Source organism: Ooceraea biroi, chromosome 9, assembly GCF_003672135.1.
Source record: "Ooceraea biroi isolate clonal line C1 chromosome 9, Obir_v5.4, whole genome shotgun sequence".
In the NCBI taxonomy this organism is placed as follows: domain Eukaryota; kingdom Metazoa; phylum Arthropoda; class Insecta; order Hymenoptera; family Formicidae; genus Ooceraea; species Ooceraea biroi.
This window is the reverse complement of record NC_039514.1, coordinates 9,588,674-9,616,560: the sequence shown is the minus strand read 5'-3', so window position 1 is coordinate 9,616,560 and position 27,887 is coordinate 9,588,674. Positions and strand designations below refer to the sequence as shown.

The 27,887-nt window shown below is 47.8% G+C and overlaps 2 protein-coding genes across 15 annotated transcripts in view; both read right to left on the bottom strand.

Moving 5' to 3' along the window:
* LOC105284680 (insulin receptor) overlaps positions 1 to 20,679 on the bottom strand; it is a 69,365-nt gene extending 48,686 nt beyond the window's left edge. Inside the window, exons 1-3 of one of the 14 annotated variants that reach the window (XM_011348382.2) lie at positions 20,537 to 20,679; positions 18,144 to 18,368; positions 4,749 to 4,885 (exon numbers count right to left, since the gene is read on the bottom strand). The gene's annotated coding sequence lies outside the window, so the exon portion shown is untranslated. The other 13 variants (XM_011348377.2, XM_011348379.3, XM_011348381.3 and 10 more) reach the window with 13 other exon arrangements.
* Positions 20,680 to 21,415: 736 nt separating this feature from the next.
* On the bottom strand, positions 21,416 to 27,819 carry LOC105284682 (2-hydroxyacylsphingosine 1-beta-galactosyltransferase). The gene is made up of 7 exons (XM_011348393.2): positions 25,993 to 27,819; positions 25,271 to 25,537; positions 24,045 to 24,243; positions 23,456 to 23,635; positions 22,634 to 22,951; positions 21,959 to 22,187; positions 21,416 to 21,812 (listed from the first exon to the last, which is right to left on the bottom strand). Exons 1-7 carry the CDS (start codon positions 26,227 to 26,229, stop codon positions 21,671 to 21,673), a joined length of 1,572 nt encoding a protein of 523 aa, XP_011346695.1. The 5' UTR covers positions 26,230 to 27,819; the 3' UTR covers positions 21,416 to 21,670.
* Between the last annotated feature and the right edge of the window lie 68 nt (positions 27,820 to 27,887).

Here is a 27,887-nt window from a genome sequence, read left to right as displayed (position 1 = left end):
AAAACTAGAGATAAGGACAGACGGATTCACAAAGGAAAATAACTTCGTTATCTTTTATTAGCATACTTCACACCGGACGTCTCTCTCGTAACGGTCGAGTCACCCGACACCGCGCCATCGTGTGATTCCATCTCGTTATGTGAACGCGGAAATTTTTATAATTTCCTTTCTTGGGTGCGATATTTTGTACGTTTCTCACATCTGCGAGGCTCGAGGTAAACGCATGCGAGTAAAATTGCAAGGCAGCGAGATCGAATTGCTCCGATTTACTCTGACGTCTCAACCGTGCGCTGGTCGATTACCATTGCACTATCGAGGATAATTCTTTGTTGCGTTTCTTCCTCGCCTTATTTTAGTCGCGCGCGCGTAAGCCGTTGCACGCGCGCGTGCTTTCTCGTCGTCGCAGACGCAGACTGATGTAGGCGTCGTTCATCCTTAAGGCTTATAAATAGGCGGCTGCTCATGACGGACAAATGAAGCCGCAATCTTTCGCGAAAAGCCTCGCATATGCGGTTCGCGGTGCTTTCCGACGAGAGCTAAACGCGAAAACGTACGATCTTGCGGAAACGACGCAGACTTTATGCGACGTGTTTTGTGCAGGATAAAATATTGTACTAATATTTAATATAATGCATGTATGGTCGCAGGGATGTATTTAAAAAATAAAAAGTTGCAGCGATGCCAGGCGTCGAGCTGCATCGACATTCATCGCGTTCTGATGAGGTGGAATCGACGCGGACTTCCAACCCTTCCTCGACTTTTCTTGATTAATAAACCCTCAAAGAACGTCGACGGAACTTTCGTTGAGCTCTTGCGAGCCAAGATCCCGGTTATGGACTGCATGCGTTTCAAGAAAATTGCCAGCGAGAAACGGCGGACTCGCCGGAGAGAACTTCTTACTTCATCTCTTATCTCGGCTCGCTTTTTTCTCGAGCGTCATCGCTACAACGCTAATCGCTCCGCCGTCTCTCATCGGCGGATCCTTTTTCTCTGTACGCGTCGCTGATAATTTACTGCCAGGTGGGCGATTTTTTATCTTCACGCCTGTAGTCATCGTCACGACGAGGAATCTCGGCGAATTTCCTCGGTCTGTCGCGGTCTTGACGTTTCCGGTTTTTTCCCAACAGCCCAAGATACGCTCTCTATTATTATCGTTTACGATCGCACGCGCGGACTGCAACAAGCAGGTGACGTTTATCGTTCGCGACGTTAGCCAAAGACGCGAGCACGTGCCGCGGAGTGCACCGTATTCTCATCTGAATTGCGTCAACGTCGATCGCACTCCCTCGTTTTTCGCGTTTCCGACTCCGGCTCTCCTTGCGCTCGTGGAAACGAGCATTTCGTGCTTTGCCGCGCCCAGACCGCGATACGGACCACCGCCTTTTAACGAATTTGCGGCTTCGAGTCTCGACGATCGAAGGTCGAGCACGAACAATACACTACTTACTTTTGTTCTAAACTCTCCGGCTTAAACTCGCTCGACGACGCTTTTCCGAGCTCGAACCACTCCCGCGCAACAACCGAGCTCTGATCTGCAAAAAGGGATATTACGTGTCTCCTCGCTGGAGCTATGTGTACGTAATCACCAAATAACGTAAAACTAATACAGGCACGCTATTCGCTACACACGGTGACACGTCAAAGCGTTCACGCCGCGAGGCGTTTAAAACAATTTTTTTACACATTTTTCACACGCGAGTTGATGAATTACTCGGACATGTTAAATAGAGGCGTCAAATAACGTCCTCGGATGATGACATTAAATAATCCAGTAAAATTCGTCTCCTCCCGCTAATAAAAATCGCGGGTCGTCGTCCCTCTAAACTGCGCCACTCCGACTGGTAATTTCATCTCTTAATTATTCTTAATGAAATTAAAATATTAGATTAAAATTAATTATATTAAAACATTCGCAATTACCATGCGTTCATATTATCTGCTTTAGTTTTACGCGGGAGTTCATGATCAATATTCGTATGCGCCGCGCATAATATAATATATGAGCTTGTGACGCGATGCATATCGCGCGGATACGAATCGCCGAACCGATTTGCCGCACGAACAGGGCATGATGGGCAGAATCGATTACCGCGAACCGCAATCGCAGCGTATTTCTTCGTGAATTAGTTTATGCTAAATCACGAAATCCGATATCCGCGAAACGTTAGTCACCGCGTTAGGCACAATCCATATTCTGTCACCAAGGTATTTTCGTGCGCACATGACGCAATGCCGTGACACAATGCCGCAATACGGATTTCGCCGTCTAGCACGGAATTATGAGTGCTTTTATGCGCGGAAAACGCACGTAGCGACGTGACGCGCGCGATGAATTACGATGCGAGAGACCTTCCGTAGAAAAATTATGGCTCTTTAGGCTAGTCTCGAATTAGCAAACGTGTCTCTGCAAGGAATAACTATAAATCACGATTAATTACTGATGGTCGTAATTAAATTTTGCGGCGGACAGCGTAAAAGGATCAATTCAATTCTCGAATGGAGAATATGGAACAACGCGCGCTCCGCAAACAAACACGTAACTTTTTTTTCGTAATTGTCGCAAAAATTCTGGATATTAAATTTGGGTAAAAATTGCACAAAAAAAAAGATACACGTACGCATACTTTTCTCGAGAGAGATAGAGAGGTCAGCTTCACACAGAGAGAGGTACATATATCCCGCGGTATTTTCCGATCGGAGGGATTCCGCGGTAAACAACGAGCTTTTTTTATACGCAAATAATAGATAACGCGCGCGTATGTGCATGTGCGTGGGTGCGCATGTCTCGAATCCGCCAGCGGATATTTCCCGTTTACGCTGTCGCCGTTAAAGGCGTTAATTTGTTTTCTCCACAGGATAATCCGTGATAGACGCGTCGGCGTTCGCGCGATTCCAATGACGTACATTCGAAATCGCTGGGATTGGGGGATAATTGGAAGATTACGATGATCACAGGCCTGCAAGTTAATGCCGGCCTAATGCGGAGACAAACGCAGCTGGACATCACTGTCGCCGATAATCCGTACTTTCTGCTTCACACACGTGAGCTGTACTGCTTCGAATGCCCACAGGTGATCATTAGGAGGACCCTTTCGAACTGTCATCAAATCACTGTTGAACTGTCATCGTCGAATTATCGTATTATCCGGTAGCATTTCATCATGCGCCTTTTTGAATGGGAAAAATGCGCTTAATATCGATCTTTGGAAATTTTCTATGGAAATGAAATCAACAGTTTCCGATTGTAATAAGAAGCGACTGAGAATGGCTTTTCGTAAAATAATTCTGCGGGACTACAAATAAGTAATGAGACTACATTCTTCGAGACAATTCCAAGACCTCAAGGCATGAGCCTTCGCTTTAAGAGATCTTACTTTAAGACTTGGTAATACTCTGATACCGCAAATTGCCCGCGGGCAATCAGTGGGCCATCACCGCGATAGAGACTCTTCAGCAGAGTCGGTGTTTCATACGACTTTTGCGAATTCCGCGTTCGACAGTGAATTAACAATTTTGGCGAATATCGAAATTGTCTAAATTGTTTCCATACCTCGGAAAACGTCGTTATCGATAATAAATAATCGTTTCATGCGAGAAATAGCGTTCGGCGAAACATTGCGTCGATTCGGAAATTCGACGTCAAATTCCGCGCGTAACTGCGCTGCAGCCGAGATTTAATAACTTCCCCGCGAAAGAGAGTAAAATCGTCACGATGGCTTTTTCGTTAATACGGCTGCAGAAAATGCGCAATTTCCTCCGCAAAATACAGTGATATTTCAACTAAACGCATTGTACTCACATTTCTACGCGAGATGAAAATATCACGTGGCAAAGACACCTACGAAAATATTTCTCTCACTACATTTTGCAGAAAAGTTCGCGGCTAATAATGCAATCCATGAGCCCCAACAGAGAAACGCCGCGCGTGTCTCGCGCGAGACCGGGCAACTTTTCGCTTCACCAAAGTTGCAAAAGTTATGGGACGAAGTTGCGGTTTTTTCGTTCTTTCTATTTGCGGGACACGAGATTCTCCGTTAACGGGAAAATAAAATGTTTGCTTTCGAAGCGCCACGCGCGAAAATAGCTGGCGGACGGCACGTTCGTACACAAAGCGCGTAAATCCAGCGGCGATCTGACGATCAAACATCAGTTGCTCCCCTATAACGCGAACGTTTGAAGGACGACACGTCATGTGCGCAGCACGAGAGAAGTCTGCGAGTGAAGTCGCGCGGCGAGCCTCGCAGCCGACTCGTCTAGACTTTGCGGCGAGTATTGACCTCGCCAGGAAGTTGTACAGGGTGTCTCGCGACGCGCCCGACGAAGATCTGATTCGATGCCAAAATCCCCTTGGCAGTTTCTCGATTCGCAACGTTGAAACGAACTTAATTCCTCTTTCCTGAAGCGGAAGTCTAATTTCTCAATCGAGACGGTTTTCGTTTAATTAATGCTACAACACATCAATTAACTCTGCCGACTACTAAATTCAACCCTCGAATAACCCAAGAAACGTGTCGATGCATCGACGTCGAGGTAACCGCTCGGCGCTGCTCTCCTTCGCTCGGCGCTCATTGAGAAGCTACTTCCGGAGTACGGGGCTTCCGGAAGTACTTCTGCGCGAAGTACCCGACCGTTTTCTCCCGAACGAACGATGAGACAATCAAGATACGCGGCCTTTGAAGGGGTGCTCCATGGCTCATTGGGCCTGAAAGGAGTCAGTCCGCCGCGAATCTACTTGGAGAAGTACTCACTTGGGCCGTGGATGCAGCGTCGTTCCTTTGACGGAAAATGGAACCGGCCGACGTCGTTGGCGCGTCGATAATGCAATCACTGGAGTACTGCGACTGCCATGTCCCACATTATTTGCCATGCCGATAGCCCGAGATCACTGCGCAAACAAGAGAAAAAATTAGTCGATCCATTCGATCGATGCGTGTGCCTGTGTCTGTGTCTGTGCGTATACGTATCGATCACCCGTTACGTATTAGGTCGGTGCAGGAGGTTCGTTGCTTTCCCAGCGAGTTTCCGCGTGCGTCAAAAGTGCGGAGTTCACAGCGCGAGATGGAAGAATTTCTTTCTAGTTCAGAAAAGAGCTCTGTTACGTTTGCGTTACGGGACACAGAACTCTTCGAGTACAAGCGGCTGAAAGGATCGGTTGGCGGTGCGAGCTGGAATCTCGCGAGTCTCTCCTTCCTCCCGTTCGTCGGAAAAATTCCAAGAAGACGCGATCGCGAGCGGAATCTCTCGCGCGCACGATCAGGATCCTAGTTCGCGCGCGCGCGCACGTATGTACGCGCGAAGGAACGAGGACAAACGAGGCGTGATGGCGATTCTTCGACGACGGATTAATAGTCGAATAGATCCGGTGCCCTCCATACTTTGTATCCTTTCCGCGAGATAATGTCGAGCGGAATATCTATTTGACGGAATCTACAGCCGTTTTCGATAGCTCTTGCGCCTCTCGCGTATTTCACAGGAAGTAGGTCAGTTATCGCGTATTTAAAGACCGCACAAGATCTTATCATCGCGCTAGCTCGCTCGACTTCCCGAGCGGGATTGATCAGTGAATTTCACACGTACGTCCGCGCTCCAAATTGAACAGCTTCGCGCGTTTCGCGGATCACGACGCCGATGCTTCTTCTGGTTCGAACAGAACCATGCATTCATTCTTTGCAAAACAGTTTCCTCCTTATCGATTGATGGACGACGTACGAGCGAGCAAGCGGTGCTCGCGTTCAATCACTAAATAATCGAGACATTTACGACTGCGTTTGCTCCTCGGCAGCAGCATCGTGCCCTCCTTCGTCAACGTTTCGCCCCCGATCCTGTCGCCACGTCCACGATTTTCGCGCGGGAAGGGCACGAAGGCTTCTCGAGACGAAGGCTAAATTATAGAAGGACGATGGCGAGACGGCGAAGAGCGAGCGAGCGGCTGACCACGCGCCGCTCGTTTACTTGGTCCCATCTTCGAACAGGTTGTCGTGCACACACTTTCGCAATGGAATCCCAGTTATTTCAAAGGCACGCATACGCACGCACGGACCCGCGTCCGCGCGCGCGCGACCCGTTCCCGTTGCCCGAGATCGGAGTGCGCGAGTGCGTGCGGCTCCACGCGCTGCCATGGGATAGTCGGAGGACGTACGTACTCGAGACACTGCAAATAATTGTGTTACGTGTGCGCGTGTCTGCGCACTTTTCCTGCATAGGTATTCTCGGAAAAGAAACGCAACGTATCCGTTTGACCGGCAATTAAGTTCACCTGGCATTCAAGGTGAAACCCAAACGTATAATCTCGTTAATGATAACGTTGATCTTGCTTCTTCTCAAAACTCAAATCAATTTAATTCTTAACCCGATACACAATATTATTATACTTGATATTCGATACAGCATTCAGCAAGTGCGTTGATGCGCAAGAATCTACATTGGTGCGTTATACGCATTCAAATTACACGCGCGCTTCTGGGACGCGAAGGACATCGAACAATCGGTGTCCCTTTATTGCTGCGATTTACCGTACGTATTTTAATAACGGGACGGCACTCCCGACTGCGCGGCGAGAGGTCCCCGTACCACGTACGAGATGTAAACAAAACTCGGGCCAAGTTACCGGATATTTCTGAATGCGTGCGAATGCGGTGCACGTGTGTATGCGGCTACCCGTGCTGTTACGGATGACGCCACTTCGCGGCGAAGGGCCACTTCCGGCATCGTGACGTCTCGACGACCGAGCAAACTCGAACTTCGCAGATTGGAGAACGTTGCAAGAACGCTAACCACCGGGGTATTTGTGCACTGTCGGCATCCCATCCCGTCTCATCCCGCCCCGTCCCATTCTGTTTCGTTCGAGAGCTACGACATTATATCTCGTGATGCCGGTGTGAGCACCCTCGAAAATTCGCTCTGCCGCATGTAACATCGTTACGGAATCCTCTGCGAGTCGCGCCGGCCATGAGTGCCTGGTGACTCGCAGCAGCAGTTTCCGCGTCGGTTCGCCCGAGTGCATCCACTCTGAAAAATTCATCTCCCGACAAAGATATCGTTATATCGTCGAGCTAACTAGGGCGTGGCGCCGCGCGAGACGGGAGTCTGCTTGGAAATTCAAAGCTGCTCGCGATTTTCGCGTCCGCGTTGCTTTACATCCCCGTATCGATCGCATGCGAGACGAAATTCGCGCCGGAAACTTGTCTGCTGAAACCATAAACGACTAAAATCATGAACGGCTGAAACGACCTTATCCGATTCGTTCGTAAAATGAAAGAGGAAAACCCCCAAAGCTATTCCCTAAATCGTGTCCTTAATGATCGTTACGTTATTAAAACACGTTGCAACATCATTACTATTCGCATTCTACGTACCGATGATATTACAATACCTTCACATAATTTCGTGAGGGTTGGGGACGGAAATGTATTCGTGTCACGCATGCAATCAGTCCGCGGGCGATCCTCGTTACGGCTTCGATTATTATTATTATTATTATTATATACCGCTACGATTCTAATTTGCAGCAATCGCTTATGCTGCGCGTCAATGTAATGTCATCTTTGAATATACGCCACCCGCGGTGACATTAATTCATAATCGCACAGCATTCATGTCGCATGTATCGCTCGCAAGAAATAACGATGAATCAGGCCTGACATAGATTACATTCATTTCTGCATTTAATGCATATTCCAGAGATAAATATAATAATTTCGCTGCTGGAAGAAATTTTTTATGACGTTACTTGAGACAGACTCATTAAAATCCGTGCGACGGTACTCGAGCTACCATCGTTTGAAGAAATCGTTTAGCATTTCAGACGCATCCATGCGTCTGATTTTTACGGTCTGCACGACGACCGTGCGTAATGTATTATTACGATTGAGACGCGAAACCGCGGAAATTAAATACGACCATTTCGATGCGCGCAACGCATTTGAATACAAAGTGCTCGTCACGAATACTCGTTTCGCTGCGCTTCTATGTTTATGAGAAAAGGCATTTTACGGACTCAATTTAGAAGTTCTATTAATGGAGTGGTGCGCGCGTTAAAGACGCCACGACCAAATGATAAATTCAGGCTCACGTGGTCTCATTCATGACGGGAATCCCGACGATGATGTTTACAATGACAATTTTCGGAATGTGACGTTTTTATTCTCGGCCCGGTCATACAACTGTCCGAAATAACTTACGGAAAATTTTTCGTAATATTTTTTTCTTCTTTTCCTTTTCCTGTTTTGTTTTGTTGTCCCGATGCGTGAGCCACGCTACGCCGAGCGTAAATATCGAAAACCTACCAACTATTCAATTTCTATTTGCGCGAGAAATATCGTGAAAAATATTATGTGCTTTCTTTATTCGCACTCTGCAATGTTATTTTCTCCGGTTAAATAACCGCTAATGTAATATAATACATGAAAATTGTGAAATCATGCGCATATCGATTATATAATATCTACATAAACGAAATATAAATTTGCATTAACTGTAAAACAATATTGCCATTACTAAAACATTGTCATTAGACGCATTTAATAAAATCTTTATAAAGAATTTATGTTTACAAAGATATATTTTCGATGGAAATGATTTATGTATACATTTATTTATTTACACTTTTCATTATTATATTTATATCTTGTTTGTTTCATATTGCAAAATTTTGTGCTTTAAATTACAAATTTTCATATTACACATGTTTACCAAACTAGTTATTTTCCGAGCTCATATCTATTAGAACGTCAACGAAACGAGAAAAATACGTGCTCTGTCGCGTAACGTTAATCGATCTAATGCACACCCGCGCACAATGGTGAAACGTGCGGTGAAACATTGCAAAAAATGAGGTAAATTATCCAATTAACCAGCAAACCTGCAATCTACATTTTCTTTATGTTAATGCACAAGCAACTGTCCATCTCATATGCGCGCGCGTTAACGACCGCAAGAAAAAAAGCAAAGCAAAAAAGAAGGAAAAGAATAAAACACGCGTTCCGCCACTCGACGCCAATTAATTAAAAATGCGCAAACTGATTTATACGCGGTGCAAAAAGAGGGTAATCAGATTTAAATAATAATTCGATTCGCGTAACACGCGGTGCACGCGCGGGACCTTGCTTTCCAAGCCAGCACTCTCAAGCGCAAAAGTATCCGCGGTAAATGCGCGTAATTACAGCTAATCCGCTGCGAAACTCGCGGGTTTCCTCTCTAAATTACACTCGGCTGGGGGACAAAATGCTCGAAACGACGCTTCTTGTGGAGAATTCTCTTCAAGCTCCCTCCAGTTTCTGAGCATTAATAACAAGTATCTTATGAGAATCTCTCCCCCTCTCTCTCTCTTGTTCTCTTCTACTCACTTCGCACTCTCGTCAGAAGCCGCGCTGCGAAGAGCGAAATCCGTCCACCAGCTCCGTGGTGCTGGACGCTGTCGCAGGCGCACGGTGTGCCGTAAACAACGAGCCGAACGACAACGGCAACACGATAAACACGACGTACACTAAGGTGCAGTAATTCGCGTGGTAGCGAATATATATATTTATTAATATTAATATATATATTATATATATGTGTATATTATAATATTATATACGTGTAATATATATGTATATAAATATATAATATTATTATTATATATAGTAATATTAATAAATATTAATATAAATATTTGCTACCACGCGAATCAATGCACCTTAGTGTACATTTCACGACCGTACGTTCGATGTGCGGGCGTGTCGCGGATCAGCACGCGCGCCGGGTATCAACACGACGCCGACAGCCGGCTCTCGTAAGAGGAAGAGACGCGGCGACGCCACCGGGAAAATCGCTACCGCGACGTCGTCATCGGTGCAACCGCCGACGGCGGGGCGGCGGTCACGTGCGAAACGCGACGAGACGCTCTCTTAGCCTATCGGTCGGAGAGGAGAGCGGACGATAACGACGACGATGACGACCCGTCGTCTTTTTCTCGCGGATCGCAGATACGCGCGCGATCGAGTCGCACTCGCTCGGAAACGCAAACGCGCGTCGCCCGCCGCCGATTCATGCCTACTGTGCCCTCGCGCGCGAGATACGACGGGATGTAAGAAGAGAGAGAAACGGGGAGAATGGAGGGGCGCGGACTCCGACGACGGGCGAGCGGGGGAGAGACGGCGCGGGGATCGCGAACGCGTGGAGGGGAAAACTGACGCGCGCGCGCGCGCGCGCGCGGGAAGAGGGCGATGGAACGACGATGAGAGAAGCGTAGCAGGAACAAAAGTTCCGACGCGGGTCTCTCTGTGTTTCTCTCCTTCTCTCCCTCTCTCTCTTTCTGCCGACGCCGTAAAAATATTTCCGTGTTTTCGGTGCGCGTCCGCGCTCGCCGGGGTTACTGCCGGGGCAAAACGGCAGCGGACGCGGTCGTCGTCGTTTTGTACACTCACGACATGGGGAGGGTCCGAGGAGTGAAGAAGACGCGGAGGATGAGTGCGTAAATGGCGAAAGATGGGGTGGGCGATGCGCGCGCGAAGGGCGGCGGGAATGGAAATGCTAACCTTTGAACGACGCGGAGAGCGTTTCGCGTATCGCTTTTATTTCGCTTGATATTCGCGCCCTCGATGAACGGGAGTGCTCCTCGACGTAGATCACAAGTTTCGCGCATCGTTTCCTCGGATACCGCGTCGCGCAGTCTCCGATTTGTCCGAGCATTTCATCCTTTCGAGAAGCCACGACGGTCTTAATGGCGCCGAAAATCGAATGTTTGCGGCACTGCGATGATGACTCATCGTTAAGCTACCATCTTCACGTTACTATCTCGGTCGGTTTGCGAAAATTCCTATAAATATTTCAGCGCGTATCAATTTACGCGTCAAAGCATCGTGCGTACAAAAGAATAATATTTTTCAATATTATTAGAACGGCATTTTGATACACTGCGCGCGATCGCTTTTCATTTGATTCCGCCATTACTACCGAAAAGCCAACACACTACCGACACAAATTGGATTGCCAATATAATAAAAGTATCCAATGGCACTCTTCGACACTCCTCTAGACTTCGGATATTCAAACGTTACGTATACACTTTTGAATAGCGCTCCAAATGTTGTGCAGCTTTGGGATATTAAAAAAAGAAAACGCTTAAATCAAAAAAGAAGTTTAGAATAAGATATTCGTCTTAATACGTTCCACATATTTTACGATGTCTTTTCTAGGAATTAATTCTCTGCTTCGAACGAAGAATTATACAGGGTGGCCCATTTTAATTTATAGTCGATTTTTTAAAAAACTAAAAGAGATACGAAAAAATGTTTCAGACAGACATGTCACGATTTCGAGGGGGACATAAGATGATACCATTGGTTTGATCTTGAATAGTCGTTTGAAGGTCACGCGAAGATCACCTTCAATTTCTTAAATTGAAACCCCAACTTTTTATTGCAGATTCTTATTCTCCATCGAAAAGTAAGTAACTTTTGTCTGAAACATTTTTCCGAAAAATGTCATCTTATGTCCTTAAAATGATCTTCAAGATGAGTTTTGAGGACATTTTAAGGACATAAGATGACATTTTTCGGAAAAATGTTTCAGACAAAAGTTACTTACTTTTCGATGGAGAATAAGAATCTGCAATAAAAAGTTGGGGTTTCAATTTAAGAAATTGAAGGTGATCTTCGCGTGACCTTCAAACGACTATTCAAGGTCAAACCAATGGTATCATCTTATGTCCCCCTCGAAATCGTGACATGTCTGTCTGAAACATTTTTTCGTATCTCTTTTAGTTTTTTAAAAAATCGACTGTATAAATTTAAATGGGCCACCCTGTATATATAAATTCCGTACAGTATATTCCTTATCTATAATAGTAAACAACGAAAAATGCCGTATAACGGTACAAGCGGTATCGATATATCGAAAATCAACGAAGATGGTTACCAGACGTCCTAATTACATCATAAGAATGCAAAACGGATATTGCGACACGCATCTAACTTCAGGACTCACGGATAACTTTGAAAATTCTTCGCATAAAATTATAAGAGCAGGTGTAAGAACGCGACGATGGTAATGGCAGCGAACGGGTGCAAATAGTGTAGAAACGACTTAAGATGAGCACGAATTGTTAACCTCTCGCGCGCCGATGGTATCATTCAAGTTCAACGGTACACCGGTATCGACTTTGCGATCTCTCGTTCGCAAGTCGCACGACCGTGCCCGCGCCATTATATTTTGCAGTAAATGCACATACTTAATCTTACAATTCATCATCATTTCAAGCGCACTACGTAACACAAAGAAAAAAAAAAAACACGGAATCGTCGATGTCGAAAGAATCCTCGCTTCGCGCTTGCCGATCATCGAGTCGCAACGCGGGTCTACGAACGTGAACGATGCGCAATTCCGTTTATTCCATATTGCATGGGGAGAGGCGGGGGGGGGGGGAGGGGAGGGGAGCGGAATTAAGAATGGACAACTTCATTCAATGCAAAACGCGCATTGTCCGTCCCGCGTGCCCCTCTTTCTCGCGAGTCGCGGAGTTCTCTCGTTTGTACGTCGCGTACGACGCGCTTTCTTTTATCGCGCACGCCGAGACAGCGGGCCCATCCGAAAGATCCCTTTAATCGACTTCGCGCGCACAGCGAGGCACGTCGCGACCCGCGTCTCGTTACGAATTACGCGAAGCACTTTGTTGTTTTGCCGATTGCGCAAGCGCAAAGAGCGAGGAAGACCCCATTGAAACTGCCGCGTGACGGCGAGCTACGCTTTTTCGTAAATTCGACGCGCGATCGTGTTCGCACGGTTTTGTTTTAGCGAAAACGTACGGCGCTTTTTATCCATATAACGATATTTATTACGGTGTTATTCGCGGTGCGAACGCCTGAAGGTGTTCGCGCGCGAGATGAAAATCCGCTCGTTTCGAATCCGCTCTCGATCTGCGGTCGGGGAAAACTACACTGAGAAACAAATGTAACTGATCTTACGAAATGTTTTGTCACGGGCTGCCAACAAAATATATACTTATTTCAACAAGTTATAGAGGAGAATCCCCTATTATGAGATGTGCTCCTAATATGAGATAATGGGGTTTCTGCTAAACTAGTGAGCACTATCTGTTAGTTCCACCATGAACTTATTACTCTTGGTGTAAAATGTATTTAGTGAAAAATTCATTGTTCGTTATTGCGTTTAGCCTTTGCAAGAAAAGATTTGTGAAATTGTGAACATGTCAAAGTAACTTGAGGTTAGTCTTTAAACCTTGTTTATTACATAATAAAGAAATGGTTGGCAATAAATTCAGTATGCAATGATAGAGTAGAATCGTAGTAACAGGAAAATACGCGATTTGTTGAATTGCTTAATTGTAGAGGTTAGATTTCATGATCGCGGAACCGCTAGGCGTGTGACTCGTATAATGAGATATTCAGGGTACTTTTAATATGAGATAATTATTGCTCGAATATGAAGATTATGCAGTGTAATAAAAAGAAAGAAAATACTACTTAAGGTTAAAGAAACGTTAATACGAATTTATATTACGAATTTTTGTGTATTTAATTTTTATAGAATCTGACTATGGAGGTTAGAGAAACGAGGAAGCGTCGACAGTGGAATCGTGAAGATTTAGCGAAGGCTGTGGCAGCAGTATTTTTATAAAACTATCTAATAAAGTTTTTTAATTGCAATAATAATGTATGTTGCACTTTTAACACCGATTTCTCGAGGTATCTTATATTAGGAGCACACTTTCTCGATCTTGCGTAAAGCTCTTTTTTCAAATTTTTTTAATTTTCAGAAAAAATAATATTTAAATTAGATTTTTCATTTGACCAACCTAAAGCTTATTAAATTCTCTTCAAGATAACGTATTACATTTTTAAATTCTGCCTATAGATTTCCTTACATTCGGCAAAATCGATATGGTATCTCATAATCGGGGACTTTCCTCTATATTGAAACAAATATGTAGTTCTTGGATTATGGATATGGATGTGTAATCACACATATGAGAATTATAATCCAACAATTATATATTTGATTCAATATATAACTTGTTGAAATAAGTATATATTTTGTTGGCAGCCCGTGACAAAACATTTCGTAAGATCAATTACATTTTTTTCTCAGTGTAGCTGAGGCGTACGACCTCTTGTTATCACGCGCGCGTACACTTCGCGCGTACACTTGTAATATCAAATGACAACCAGGCCAATTATGCTAAGTGATTCCTCTCGATCTTTGATCCGCTCCGTGGCGCTACAAATGATCGATTGTTCCGAGAGGAGCATTCGAGTCGCGCATTAGTGTAAAATATGCACAAGTATGCGTATCGATGAATGTTTGTCCGTCGATTCATTCAACCGTTATGCAAATCGCGCGACTATCAAAACGGGAAACTGAGCAGGAGAGAGAAAAAGGAAAGCGGAAAAACGCGAGCAAGTTCCCGTCCCGCGAGATTAATGGCAAGTGCGCAATTTACGACGAGCAGCACACGTCCTCTTGGCTGCTTTTAATACCGAACTATCGAGATAAGACGTCGTCTTTCCATCACGAACGTCGTGAAACTATCCAAAGAACAGATCGAATCGACAGAAGACAGCGATAATGTCGCGAATCACGAATCCGAGAAGATAATCGAAGGAATTGCGTCGTCTCGCGTGTACCGCGGTTCGTAAGGCGCAGTTCGCTCTTTCCAACGAAAACATTTTATCAACCACGTTCTTTCGTCGCAGAAACACCCTGGAAAATGTTCAATGTATCGTTCACCAATAACGCTACGTTAACTAATGTTCAACTAACCGTTGCGTGGGGTAGAGGCACGGCGATCTTACGCGCGGCGATGCCGCGCAAAAGCGTCGAGAAGCCACCGCCGTGACCTCTCCCCTGTCGATTGATTCCTCCGCCCGGTTCCCCACACGGATATACACGCGCAAATCGCATCCCCTTTGCCCCATCCGCACCATAAAGTACGCCGTGCCGCTACAGTTCCGCATAATTATCGATATCAATTGAACGCCGCGCTACGAGGTTATATCGAACGTTTCGATAATCGTAACATCGCAGCATCGTTCAGGTGGGACGCAAAACCGCACGAGACACACGAGCGACTCGAACATCCGCCTTAATATCTCGCGCTTTCGAGAAATACACGCGTCACACCCGGATGTTACTCGTGTAAGAGGCGAAAAATAACTAGGAGACTGCCTTAGATTTGAACTCGAACTCTCCGGGATCCCTGGTTCACACGCCTGGGTCTTAGGCTGTACAGCTAATACTCCTACTGTTGTGATCAACTTGTTCTCATTCCGATCCTCTATACGACCTGTCAGTCTCGACTATCTTTCCAGATCTTACAGCTCGGCCAGCCTGACATTACAGTCGTCCCCGAATGTCTCCAAATCGTCGGTTCACTCCACTTGAGTCCCTCCCAACCTCCATTTTTGGTTCACTCTTCTGAGTCCCTCCCAACATCCATTTTTGGTTCACTCTTCTGAGTCCGTCCCAATCTCCATGTTGGTTCACTCCTCTGAGTCCGTCCCAATCTCCATGTTGATTCACTCCTCTGAGTCCGTCCCGACCTCCATGTTCAGGCTTCACTACCGGCCAGCTGCTTCTCAACTTCCTCCTCTCCGAGGGGTAGCGGATGAATCTCAACTGTCTTCAAGGGGTAGCAGATTTTATCCCACTTCTGAATTGTAAGAGGCGAAAAATAACTAGGAGACTGCCTTAGATTTGAACTCGACTCTCCGGGATCCCTGGTTCACACGCCTAGGTCTTAGGCTGTACGGCTAATACTCCTACTGTTGTGATCAACTTGTTCTCATTCCGATCCTCTATACGACCTGTCAGTTTCGACTATCTTTCCAGATCTTACAGCTCGGCCAGCCTGACATTACATTCGTCCCCGAATGTCTCCAAATCGTCGGTTCACTCCACTTGAGTCCCTCCCAACCTCCATTTTTGGTTCACTCTTCTGAGTCCCTCCCAACCTCCATGTTGGTTCACTCCTCTGAGTCCGTCCCAATCTCCATGTTGGTTCACTCTTCTGAGTCCCTCCCAACATCCATTTTTGGTTCACTCTTCTGAGTCCCTCCCAACCTCCATGTTGATTCACTCCTCTGAGTCCGTCCCGACCTCCATGTTCAGGCTTCACTACCGGCCAGCTGCTTCTCAACTTCCTCCTCTCCGAGGGGTAGCGGATGAATCTCAACTGTCTTCAAGGGGTAGCAGATTTTATCCCACTTCTGAATTGTAAGAGGCGAAAAATAACTAGGAGACTGCCTTAGATTTGAACTCGACTCTCCGGATCCTGTTCACACGCCTAGGTCTTAGGCTGTACGGCTAATACTCCTACTGTTGTGATCAACTTGTTCTCATTCCGATCCTCTATACGACCTGTCAGTCTCGACTATCTTTCCAGATCTTACAGCTCGGCCAGCCTGACATTACATTCGTCCCCGAATGTCTCCAAATCGTCGGTTCACTCCACTTGAGTCCCTCCCAACCTCCATTTTTGGTTCACTCTTCTGAGTCCCTCCCAACATCCATTTTTGGTTCACTCTTCTGAGTCCCTCCCAACCTCCATGTTGGTTCACTCCTCTGAGTCCGTCCCGACCTCCATGTTCAGGCTTCACTACCGGCCAGCTGCTTCTCAACTTCCTCCTCTCCGAGGGGTAGCGGATGAATCTCAACTGTCTTCGAGGGGTAGCGGATTTGATCCCACTTCTGAATTGTAAGAGGCGAAAAATAACTAGGAGACTGCCTTAGATTTGAACTCGACTCTCCGGGATCCCTGGTTCACACGCCTAGGTCTTAGGCTGTACAGCTAATACTCCTATTGTTGTGATCAACTTGTTTTCATTCCGATCCTCAATACGACCTGTCAGTCTTGACCATCTTTCCAGATCTTACAGCTCGGCCAGCCTGACATTACAGTCGTCCCCGAATGTCTCCAAATCGTCGGTTCACTCCACTTGAGTCCCTCCCAACCTCCATTTTGGTTCACTCTTCTGAGTCCCTCCCAACATCCATTTTTGGTTCACTCTTCTGAGTCCCTCCCAACCTCCATTTTGGTTCACTCTTCTGAGTCCTCCCAACATCCATTTTTGGTTCACTCTTCTGAGTCCCTCCCAACCTCCATGTTGGTTCACTCCTCTGAGTCCGTCCAATCTCCATGTTGGTTCACTCTTCTGAGTCCCTCCCAACATCCATTTTTGGTTCACTCTTCTGAGTCCCTCCCAACCTCCATGTTGATTCACTCCTCTGAGTTCGTCCCGACCTCCATGTTCAGGCTTCACTACCGGCCAGCTGCTTCTCAACTTCCTCCTCTCCGAGGGGTAGCGGATGAATCTCAACTGTCTTCGAGGGGTAGCGGATTTGATCCCACTTCTGAATTGTAAGAGGCGAAAAATAACTAGGAGACTGCCTTAGATTTGAACTCGACTCTCCGGGATCCCTGGTTCACACGCCTAGGTCTTAGGCTGTACGGCCAATACTCCTACTGTTGTGATCAACTTGTTCTCATTCCGATCCTCAATACGACCTGTCAGTCTTGACTATCTTTCCAGATCTTACAGCTCGGCCAGCCTGACATTACAGTCGTCCCCGAATGTCTCCAAATCGTCGGTTCACTCCACTTGAGTCCCTCCCAACCTCCATTTTTGGTTCACTCTTCTGAGTCCCTCCCAACATCCATTTTTGGTTCACTCTTCTGAGTCCCTCCCAACCTCCATGTTGGTTCACTCCTCTGAGTCCGTCCCGACCTCCATGTTCAGGCTTCACTACCGGCCAGCTGCTTCTCAACTTCCTCCTCTCCGAGGGGTAGCGGATGAATCTCAACTGTCTTCGAGGGGTAGCGGATTTGATCCCACTTCTGAATTGTAAGAGGCGAAAAATAACTAGGAGACTGCCTTAGATTTGAACTCGACTCTCCGGGATCCCTGGTTCACACGCCTAGGTCTTAGGCTGTACGGCCAATACTCCTACTGTTGTGATCAACTTGTTCTCATTCCGATCCTCTATACGACCTGTCAGTCTCGACTATCTTTCCAGATCCTACACTCGTGACCTACGTTCAGGGCGTTCTCCGCGTAAAGTAAAAAACAAAAGAAGTAGGTGATGCGTAATAACGCGCGCGAGTAGACGCGCGTTGTTCGTATCCCCCGAAGTATACTGTCACTTACCTTCGGCTTCAGCTCGATAAGAGATAAGCGTCCGTTGAACGCTGAACGGTCGCTCGCGCTGCCAATCATCCGATCGCCGTAACTCTCCTCATTACGGCGACGCAACAGTCACGGTATCACGCGTCAATACACACAGTTCACGATGCGTCGTTGTGTTCACGTCGAGGAGCGTCCGTCGACTCGTAGGCAGGAGCCGCACTCACGGCAGCGAAATTCACGGCGTTCCTACGGTCAAGAACGTACGATTCCTAATGTGCTTATCGTACGCGCGAAATCGTGTTTGTAAACACGAGCTGAACGAACACACCTCCACGCTTCCCGCACGTTGCGCGTCAAGGGCGACGCGGCGACGGGACGCGTACGCGACGCGACGCACACGAAACCGAATACGACGCACGCACCTCTTTCTCTCTCTTTCTTGTCGCGTGCGAGACGCACACACGTCGCACGCACGTCGTTCCGTCGATCGGACGGACGGACAAACGTACGTACACCTACACCACCTTCGCGGGGATTCTAGGTAGGAAAGAAGGCGCGAAAGAGAGGAAAGACGCGAGAAGAAGCAGGAAGATCGGAGAGGGCGGATCTCGCACACGAGGCGCTTCGACGCCCGCGCTCACCATATATTTAGCAGTAAGTGCGGTCGCGAGTCCCTGCGAGCTCTCGGCTTATATTGACACTGACATAATACTCGTATTACATAAATCAACACAGTCGTAAATGTGTAGTGCACGGCTGGTGGACGTTGGCGGCGGGTAAATAGAGTCGCGTCGTCGGACGTTCGCGCGCGCGGTCGGCGAGGAGCGGAGAAAGATATACGGCGTGGAAGCGCCAACCTCTCTCTAGGCCCGTCGGTCAACGCGCCTCTCGCACGAGTTGCGGCTAACTTCGTCGCAGTTGTTCGGCTACCCGCTGGATTCGCCCAGCGAGCCGCTCAGGCTCGTTCTCGCGTGACGCGCGCGTGAAACCTCACGTCGCGGCCGCGGTCGGGCACGCGTTCCGAGACGCTTCGCGCGACCCGGATGGCCGCACCGTCCTGGGCAACGAATGCACACGGTAGTAGAGAATGCCGTAGGAACATCGACGAGCACGTGAACCTCTGGACCTCGCGTCGTTTTCTCCGTCGAATCGCGGTCTCGTCTCGCCGAGTCGCGTCGAGCACCCTCGCGCCGGCGGCGAACGATCAAAACAGAGGAAGGAGGGCGCGCCACGACGCGACGCGACGGCGAGGGGGATCGGCGGCCAGGCGAGAGGTCGCAGGCATTGAGCGGGCGCGACGGAGCGCGATCGGGAGAAAGAGAGAAAGAGACGAATCGAGACGGCAGACGGAGGGAACGAACGAGCGAGCGAGGGAGAGCGAGAAGGCACACGGCTACGCGCAAGAGAGAGAGAGAAAGGGGGATGATGGTGTCTTGTATTGCGTAGTAAGCGCTTGAATGGATTACGTCACGCGGCCGAAGCCAGCCAGAGGGTAGAAACGCGTCCCACCCGATGGCAGGCGTCCTTTTTGCGCGTCGGCCACGCGCGCGACACGCACTGCGCGACGCGACGCTCTCGGCCGAGAGACGTGTGGGTGACGGCGACGGCGGTGCAACGCGGTGCGACGGACCGCGCGCAACTTGGTCGCCGTCGCTCGGTTTCTCCGGCGTCGGTTACGGCGCGTCGCTGTAGAACGCGCGATCGATCGCCCCAGCTCGTACGTAAAACCGTCCTAACGGTTCGGGTCGGTTCCGTGAGGCGCGAGACGCGTCCGTTGCCGACGTCCACGTGCGTCCACGCACGGCGTCGGCCGAGTCTTCGCGCACCGACGCCGTTCCTCTTCCTCCCTCCTCTCTCCCTCTCTCTCTCTCTCGCGTTCGTTCGGTCTCGCCCTCTCCTTCTTCCTGTCGCATCCCTCTCCCACTTTAATGCCAGCGTTGTGCGTATGTATATCTCTCTCTCTCTCCTTCCTCCCCCCTCTCTTCGATCCTCGTCATCTTGATTACCGAGAGTCGCGATTCTTCTATTGTGCGCCTCGCGACAATAGCCTCCGCGGTAAGGCACGCGAATTTTCGCGCTCATTCACCCGCCCGTTTACCCACTCGCCCGCTCGCACGTTCGTTTTGTTTCGCCCGAGCCACACGCCGCGATCACGCGCCCGCAAAGGAACGCGCGTACCACCACGTGGGCAAGCGGAGTGTCTCCATCCGTTCGCTCCCGACGGAGAGAGATCGCTCACCTCGTCCGCATCCGCCGGCGGCACGCGCGTTCGATGATGCGTCGCCCGGTGCGTCACGTAGAAGAGGTCCGTGGCCGCGATCGGCGCGCATCATTCATCCCTTCGTCTCTACCGGGAACGTGTACGCAAATACGTGACACACACCGGCGCGCATCGCGCGCACGTACGCACGCACCCACACTCACCCGGAACTCGAGCTCGAGACTCGCGCGTATGCGCGAGCGAACACCGTCCACTCCGCGGACGGGACGCGGCAAACGTACGTACCGACCGGCGAGTCGGTTGCTACTGACTGGTCCGCTCGGCGATCACGCACACACCGACAGCCGAGCCGAGCGGACGCGGATCGCGGGCGACGACCGGGCAGCGCACGGTCCCTGAAACGCGATGCGAGCGCCGCCGCACGGCCGCCAGCGCGAACGCATTCGCTGCTACTCCTTAGCGCTCGTCGATTTGCTCCCGTTCGGCCCTGCCGTCGTCCGATCCTCATCCTGCTGGCGGAATCGAGGGAGATCGGTAAACATCTCTATCTTGTTTTGCATGCTAATTGGTAACATAAGCATCGTTGAAACAGTCGATGCTATTGCGCTTGAATATCACTGATGCTACTCGAGATACACGTGCGACCGTGCAACTGTCTTGAAGGGTCGGGTATTCCGATTTGAAAATCGTAATAGACGCTCGCGACGTTTCGCGAGTGAAACATTCGAAATGCGAATTATGGAAAAATGCATATTACGAATAAATGATTAAAAACAGAAAATCTATAACTGCATGTAGAAACTGGATTTCCGTTTGTAATACAATTTTTGATAATGATGCACATAGAAATTAATGGTTATTTATAAAGATCAGCGTACGATTAACGTAGAAAATGATATTACGAGACCACGATAGTCTCCGAGATCTGATAGCATTCTCTAAAAAGTAGATTCCTATTATATCCGCGGCTAACATGTCTCTTGACAAGATCGAAGTTTGTCTTGTGCATTAACTTTAATGTACACAGTTTTTAACATTATTTATATATAAATTCCAGTCAACACTTTTCGAATAACGTACAAATCGACCGTTTATTGTACAAAGATATAAATTGCAAACGGTTTATACAATCACATCGTCGTAAAAGTAATATTAGAGATCTTTAATGAGCCCAGAGAACGCAGACGCGTCAATCGAAGGCGAGGAGCTCGTCTTCGACTTCTACAATCCCCTAATTTCCCCAATCGTAAACGCACTTAAAAACAGACTTATACCCTATGCACGATTTAATAAATAAGATCAATTTGGCGATGGAGCGCAAAACCGATCATTCCACCTTCTTCTTGAAAGCATTCTGGCTGATCACCGCTCGCCAGCACAACTTCTTGAGCCCGTAGATTATCAGGATCAAACTCAATACGTAGAACAAGGCGACGTCCATGCTGTAGTAGTGAAACACGCTCATGTACCTGAAACATTAACGTTCGAATCGCTCAACATGTTGAATTGTTGTTACATTTCTTTGCCAAAGAATCCTTCGAGATTTGGCAATATCATTGAAATGCCAGATACAAGTAAATGTATCTCTGTGATGTTGAAGAGAAGACATATTTACCTGAACGAGCTTTTTAGATGATTGGCTCCTCCGTACTTGGCAACGTGTTCCACCCACCACGTGGCCAGTTCTCTGGGACCGATCGGAAGGTCGCGCAGCAACGCGCTCCTCTTCTTAGCCGCTTCTCTGTAGGAATTGTTGCGTAGTGTAGCGACTTTCAGTATGCCCTCGCGAAGTGCACCGACCGATATACCGGCCAGATCCATTACCAGAGCGTAACCCAACTTATCTGCGTCAAAGAAGTACAGGAAGACGTGAATAATCTGGACTAATCCACAAATCAATAATTTATCAAATTGTCATCAAACGTTCTTTGCGAGGTGCAATTATAGATATAATACAATATCTTGCAAGAAAAGTATCCAAAATTTGTGATGATGAAAATGATCAAGCGATCCCGCGGAGCTTAATTCATGAAAGAATTTAAATCAAGGCAAGAATCTTCTTTCGCTGATTCTGTCATGAATATTTTCTGAGAACTCAGGAAATTTATTTTCTCCACTCTACATCTACGTCAGATTTCTATCACTTCAATCGCGCGGTTTTATCCTCTCGACTTTCCGCGTTTGGTATTTCGTTTTTTTTTTATCTCTGAGTGACAAGGCTTTCTTATTTACTGCCGTCATCCTCGCGTACGATCCCGTCCCGTAAGGACATGGAAAAAGATTTACTTACCAGCCTGTGCCGCATTCCCATCGTGATCGCAAAATACCGGCAGCACCAGAGTCGGCGCGCCGTGATAAGCCGCTTCGTGCAGGGATAACAGTCCGCCGTGGGAAACGAACGCCCGCAGCTTCGCGTGGCCGAGCAGCTCTTGCTGCGGCCACCAAGCAGCCGTCCTCACGTTCGCCGGCAGATCCTTGATCATGCCACCCTCCCACTTCCAGACAACGTTGTACGGTAGCGTGGAGAACACGGCGACAAAGATCTGCCGCAACGCCTCCGGCATCCCGGATGCCCGCACCGACGATCCCATCGAGACGAACACGAAGCCTGTACAGGAATTCAATGTACGATATGTGCAACACTGAATCCGCATCCCTAATCTGGGATCTTCATTGCGCGCCCGCTAAGAGGATAGTGTAAACGTAACGTGAAACGATGCTGTCAAATTTGTACTCGGAATCGTGTTATCGTGAAACGCGAATCATGCGTAAACGATCTTGTACATCTCTGAATCACTAACGCTGAGAAATGTCGTTGACACGAACGTTTATTTAATTTTATTCTGGACGAAGCAAATGTCTGTTTCGATCATCGTTTTGTCGATGAAAGTCTGAAGTGAAAGCAACAAGAAGTTGAATAAACTCCTAAAACAATACTTTTTCAATAATCATTCACGGAGCATCGTTTGGACTGACAATCATTTCGCTGCAAGGTGCAAGTGCTTCAGACGTTTTGACGAGTGGAGCGTTGAAAGTTGCATAAATCGAGAAAGAAATAAGGAAGTAACGGAAAGCGAGCGAGAAAGGGAAATGCGCCCTCGTGCGTAATTACCGCGTCGTAGAAAGGATTCCAAATCGGGACTTAATTGCATTGCCGGTCTACAGTGGAGGCACGCCACGTTTACGACGTTCGACAAGTAGGGCACGGAATCCCCCACGCTGTAATGGCTGTTCTGCAAAGTCAAGGGGACCTCCGCCGTGAGACTGTGCAGGTCGTCGGGTATATGATTGCCTGTCAATGAAGAAAAGCACCACGGTTATTATTAAGTTACAAGCGTCTAATTATGAAAGCAGAGTTAAGCGAGTCAAATATGTCGCTGTTATTATGTCGTAGCTTTGTACAATACGAGCCAAGTCGGCTTTTATTTTGAAACGAGAAGTTTCCACAATCCCGCAAGTTATAATTACCAAGTAATTTCCAACTCTGAGAATTGAAGTAAAATTACGGTTGTGCAACAGGGCGCACGCTTGCTAAACGGAACACGATTAGCACTCCTTGTTTACGTAGAACTGCATAAATCTTTCTTAAGCTTAATCTCTTTCTGCTGAGAGGAAAAATCATCACATTTCTCTAATAATTATATTCTGATCAAGAATAAAGGATGCAATTTTCAGCGAAAGACAGACTGGTTGACACTCACCGAGATACTTTCGGAGAGTCGGCTGAAGATAAATCGAGAGCGTAAACCAATGCATGATTTTTAACGTGAACAGACATGCTACATTCAAGACTCTCTGGAAGAAATCCATGTCCTGCGTGATCGTTCGACCGAAATACGGTGTGACCGACCATGGTGATGGATTGCCTTGTCGTGTGATGGATCCACTGTAGAGTGCCACCTGCGAGACAATGTCATGTTATTTTTATCCAATACATTTTACGCACTAACGTTAAAAAATACTGAATATTCGTAAACTCAATTCTTAATTAACAAAAATTGTATGCATATTATAATAATTGATGTATTGAGTTTTTCTGAGTTGCTAAACATTGATCGGTTGTATTTTTAGGCAGAAGTTTGCCGGTAGATTTTGAAGCCGTAAAGTTTTACTTGTAAAATATGCTAACATGCGCTATTTAATGTTTCTGTTCTCCTGCTTTTCTTGTTTGTATCGTTTAGTAACGTGTTTAACGAGCAGTGAGCTCAATCGGCTTTAACGAAGCAAGGAGTTCAATATTAAAAAGTTTCAAAGAAAAAGATCAATGAGGAGCTTCTCGTTTCACGCGAACACCGTGAGGGAATCTTGGCTGCTCCATCGTTATACTCATTTACGCATCATCGACGTTGTTGCGCGTTTAACGAGATAAAGCAGCGTCTGATGCAAACAGGACGACTAAGATTCAACTTTTAGTGCGTCTTTGAACATTGAGCGCATCTACGTGTATAAGCTGATTATAAAAAATCTTACTTTGCGTATCCGTCACGTTAGTTACGCTCGGTCGAGCAAACATCGGTATATTCACCGTTTACTTTACATTTATGTGGAAACGTCTGGATAATGTGACAAAAACAAGTGCATACCGTGCTCACGTAGCAAACTACGTGCAATTCCTCCTTAATTTTTCTCTACATTTTTAGACAATTTGAAACGATTGAGATTCCAGCTTCACGACGAAAGTTTTATACCGTTCTTCTGTTTGAACTGGAGATTCACTTGATTACATCAAGAGTCCGCTACTTATAACTTAAAACTTCACGACTGAATCGGCATTTTACTCAAAACGTTTTGCAGTTTAAGAAACTATCGAGCTTCTGCCAGAAATGCAAACTGACTGTAAAGCCAAGATCGGAGAACAATCTATTATTTCAATTAATGCCTGAGTTGGTTCTCGCCGACCTTTGCGTTCCGATGAAGGATCTCTTACCGTATTAAGCATGATCGTCGGGACATTCTCCCCATGGAGGACCCCTAACAAGCATTCCGGATAAGCGCCGTCGAGCACTGCGACATCCCATCGAGCGTGCGGATCGCCATCCGGTTTTCTCAGGGCGGCTATCGATGTCGCATCACATAGTAGCGCTTCGCACGACTCCCAGGCGTATCTCATGGCGTCCCATGGTGAAATCGGGAGCTCGTTGCGGAACCGGGCACCCACCAGGTCCCAGTCGGACGTGAAGTTCTCGACGTAAGCCTGCCGTAGAACAAGAGAGTGATGAACAACATGACCGAAGCGTATTAACTTCGTATTGACGTTCATGAAGTTCGGAAACTTCGGACTTTGATCGGCAAACTCCCACGTCACGGCATCGCAGAATCGAAGTTTTTCCTCGAAAAACAAAAGGTATTATCGCGAGCGTCTGCAGTAAAAGCGAATGTTAATTATTAAATGTACGTACACCAACAAGAGCAAATGAGGATGAACTTGAGATGCAAATGAGAAACGTAAAAGGGAAAACAATCAAGGGAAGTTTGGCAAAAGAATAGCCACTACGATAAAATAAAATCTTTCCCTTAAATGAAAATAAATGGATCGGACCGATATAACTCGTCTTAGGCGGCGAGTGAAATGTAACGCGGTCGTTTCGATGGATCGCGCAGTTTTTATGGAAGGCAAACGCGGAGAATACGTGATGGATCGTAAATTACCTCGAGGATCGGCGGTACTAGCTCGTACAGGCCATTATTTGCCGCAGGACCAGTAAAAGCGCTCAGCAACGTGACGTTATGACCCCGCGACCTCAGACTTGTGCCGAGACCGACGAAGGGCACCGTATGAGACTTGGTGCCGCCCATGGTGGCCATCAGGATGTTGTACCCTTGCAAGGGCTCGATCAGCAACGCGAGCACCGCAAAGAGACCAAGCGGATGCGCGACGCGCGTCATCTTTGCGATAATCTCTTCTTCCTTATCGTTCGCTCGTCGCTTATCACGCGAAACACCCGCGCGCACACGCAGTCCGTTCTTCTTTCCTCTATATCGCGTTTGTCGCGATGAATGCCGTTGATTTCCTGTCGCGCATGCATCCGCGATCGCGCGAGGCTCCTCAGCGAAGAGGGATGACGTCCGTCATTTTTTCACCGCGAACCTTCGGCCCTTTCTCATCCAGAACAATCGCGCGCTCTCGTTACAAGTTCCTCCGCGCATCGACGATACGGAAAACGGTAGCGCGTTGCTCAGTTCTCTTCAGATTCACTCGGCTAAGCGAGATCACGGTGCTCGACACCGTAGAGATCCTTTAATGCTCTAGTTCGCGGCTTTCCGACCCGGTCGCGCCGCTGATTGTCCATAGATCGTCTCGGATCACCCTCAAATCACTGTCGTCGTCGGCTTCGTCGTTGCGACTGCGAGTCTTCGCATCCTCCGTCTCGCGTTTGCTGCGACTTCAAGAACTGCGAATGAAGGCGCGCGGCGGTCCGGGGCGAAGTACGGTCTTCCAGTGCGAGCTAACGAAGGTTGACCTTGTACGAGCTTCTTGTCATTCTAATGCACCGAAAGCCGCAAAAGAAGAGAGAGACGACCTTCGGTTAGAAATTTGAATCTCCGTGGTGAATCGTGTGCGATAAGACTGGCCGCGTCTACGTCTCGCCCGCTTTCAATCTGCGCTGGCTTCCGGTCAAGCGAGTAGTCCCGAAGGTACTGTCTTTGGTCTTGCGCGATCATTCGAGTGGCCAGTCGGTCGGTCGGTCGGTCGGTCGGTCGGGTTGGTCGGTCAGTCAGTCAGTCGAATTCTCCTTTCGCAATGACTTCTACGCCGCAATATTCCATCAATGAATAATGACTAGAGCGTCCTTTGATTTCTGAGTGAAAAATTGACCGTGGATAATTCCGATGTTCTCACTTATTTTTCAGTCGGAAAAACGAGTGTCGTCGATTGCGTAACAGTGCCGTTTCTGCCGATCATGAATTTCGCTTTCTTCCACGACAGCTCTCCGCATAAACTACTTCCGACTCAAGTTCCGCGCAGATCGCGTGGACTTATGCAATGGAAACTTAAACCGGACTCCCAACACTTTTCCGAGTACCAGGAGCTGGTTTCTTAAATGTCGGGGAAGCCTTAAGGAACTCGAGTGCGATGGAATTAAACTTTTACCTGCGCTCTTCTCATGTTTATTTCGCGATTGTTAATTGCAGAATTGCACGGGGCAGTTGTCCATCATAGCTTTACCGATTTGCGCACCGATTCGCTAAATTTCGGGTGCTCCTTGAACCGCATTCGCCGCTCGCTCAGGAGAGAGCGAGAGAGAATTCCGCGTGCGGCCAAGTACGAGCTCCAAGATCAGCGGTCATCCTCGCCCAGTCGTTCCTCCCTTTCTCCGGGCTGGGCTTTCCAAGATCGCTTCTGATCCAGCCTTTCCTCTGACCCTGTTTACTCCGCTCCGGCGGGAGTATCGTGCGGCGGTCTCGATCCCCGAAGCGTGCACGGGCGCGGGCGACTTTCACTAGTAACGCGCGTCTCGTATGCACGTTACCCGTCCGTCCGAGTCGTGACAACTTGATCCTGGGAACCGGCAGATGCTGTTTCGCATCGAGTCTCTCATCTC

Bases quoted from the DNA above. Each gene is read 5' to 3' on its own strand.
- LOC105284682 (XM_011348393.2), bottom strand. From the start codon at position 26,229: ATGACGCGCGTCGCGCATCCGCTTGGTCTCTTTGCGGTGCTCGCGTTG. The intron at 22,952-23,455 runs GTAATTACGCAC...ATTCCTGTACAG, and splicing joins GGAATCCTTTCTACGACGCG to GCTTCGTGTTCGTCTCGATG. The intron at 21,813-21,958 runs GTAAATATGTCT...TTAATGTTTCAG, and splicing joins CATCTAAAAAGCTCGTTCAG to GTACATGAGCGTGTTTCACT.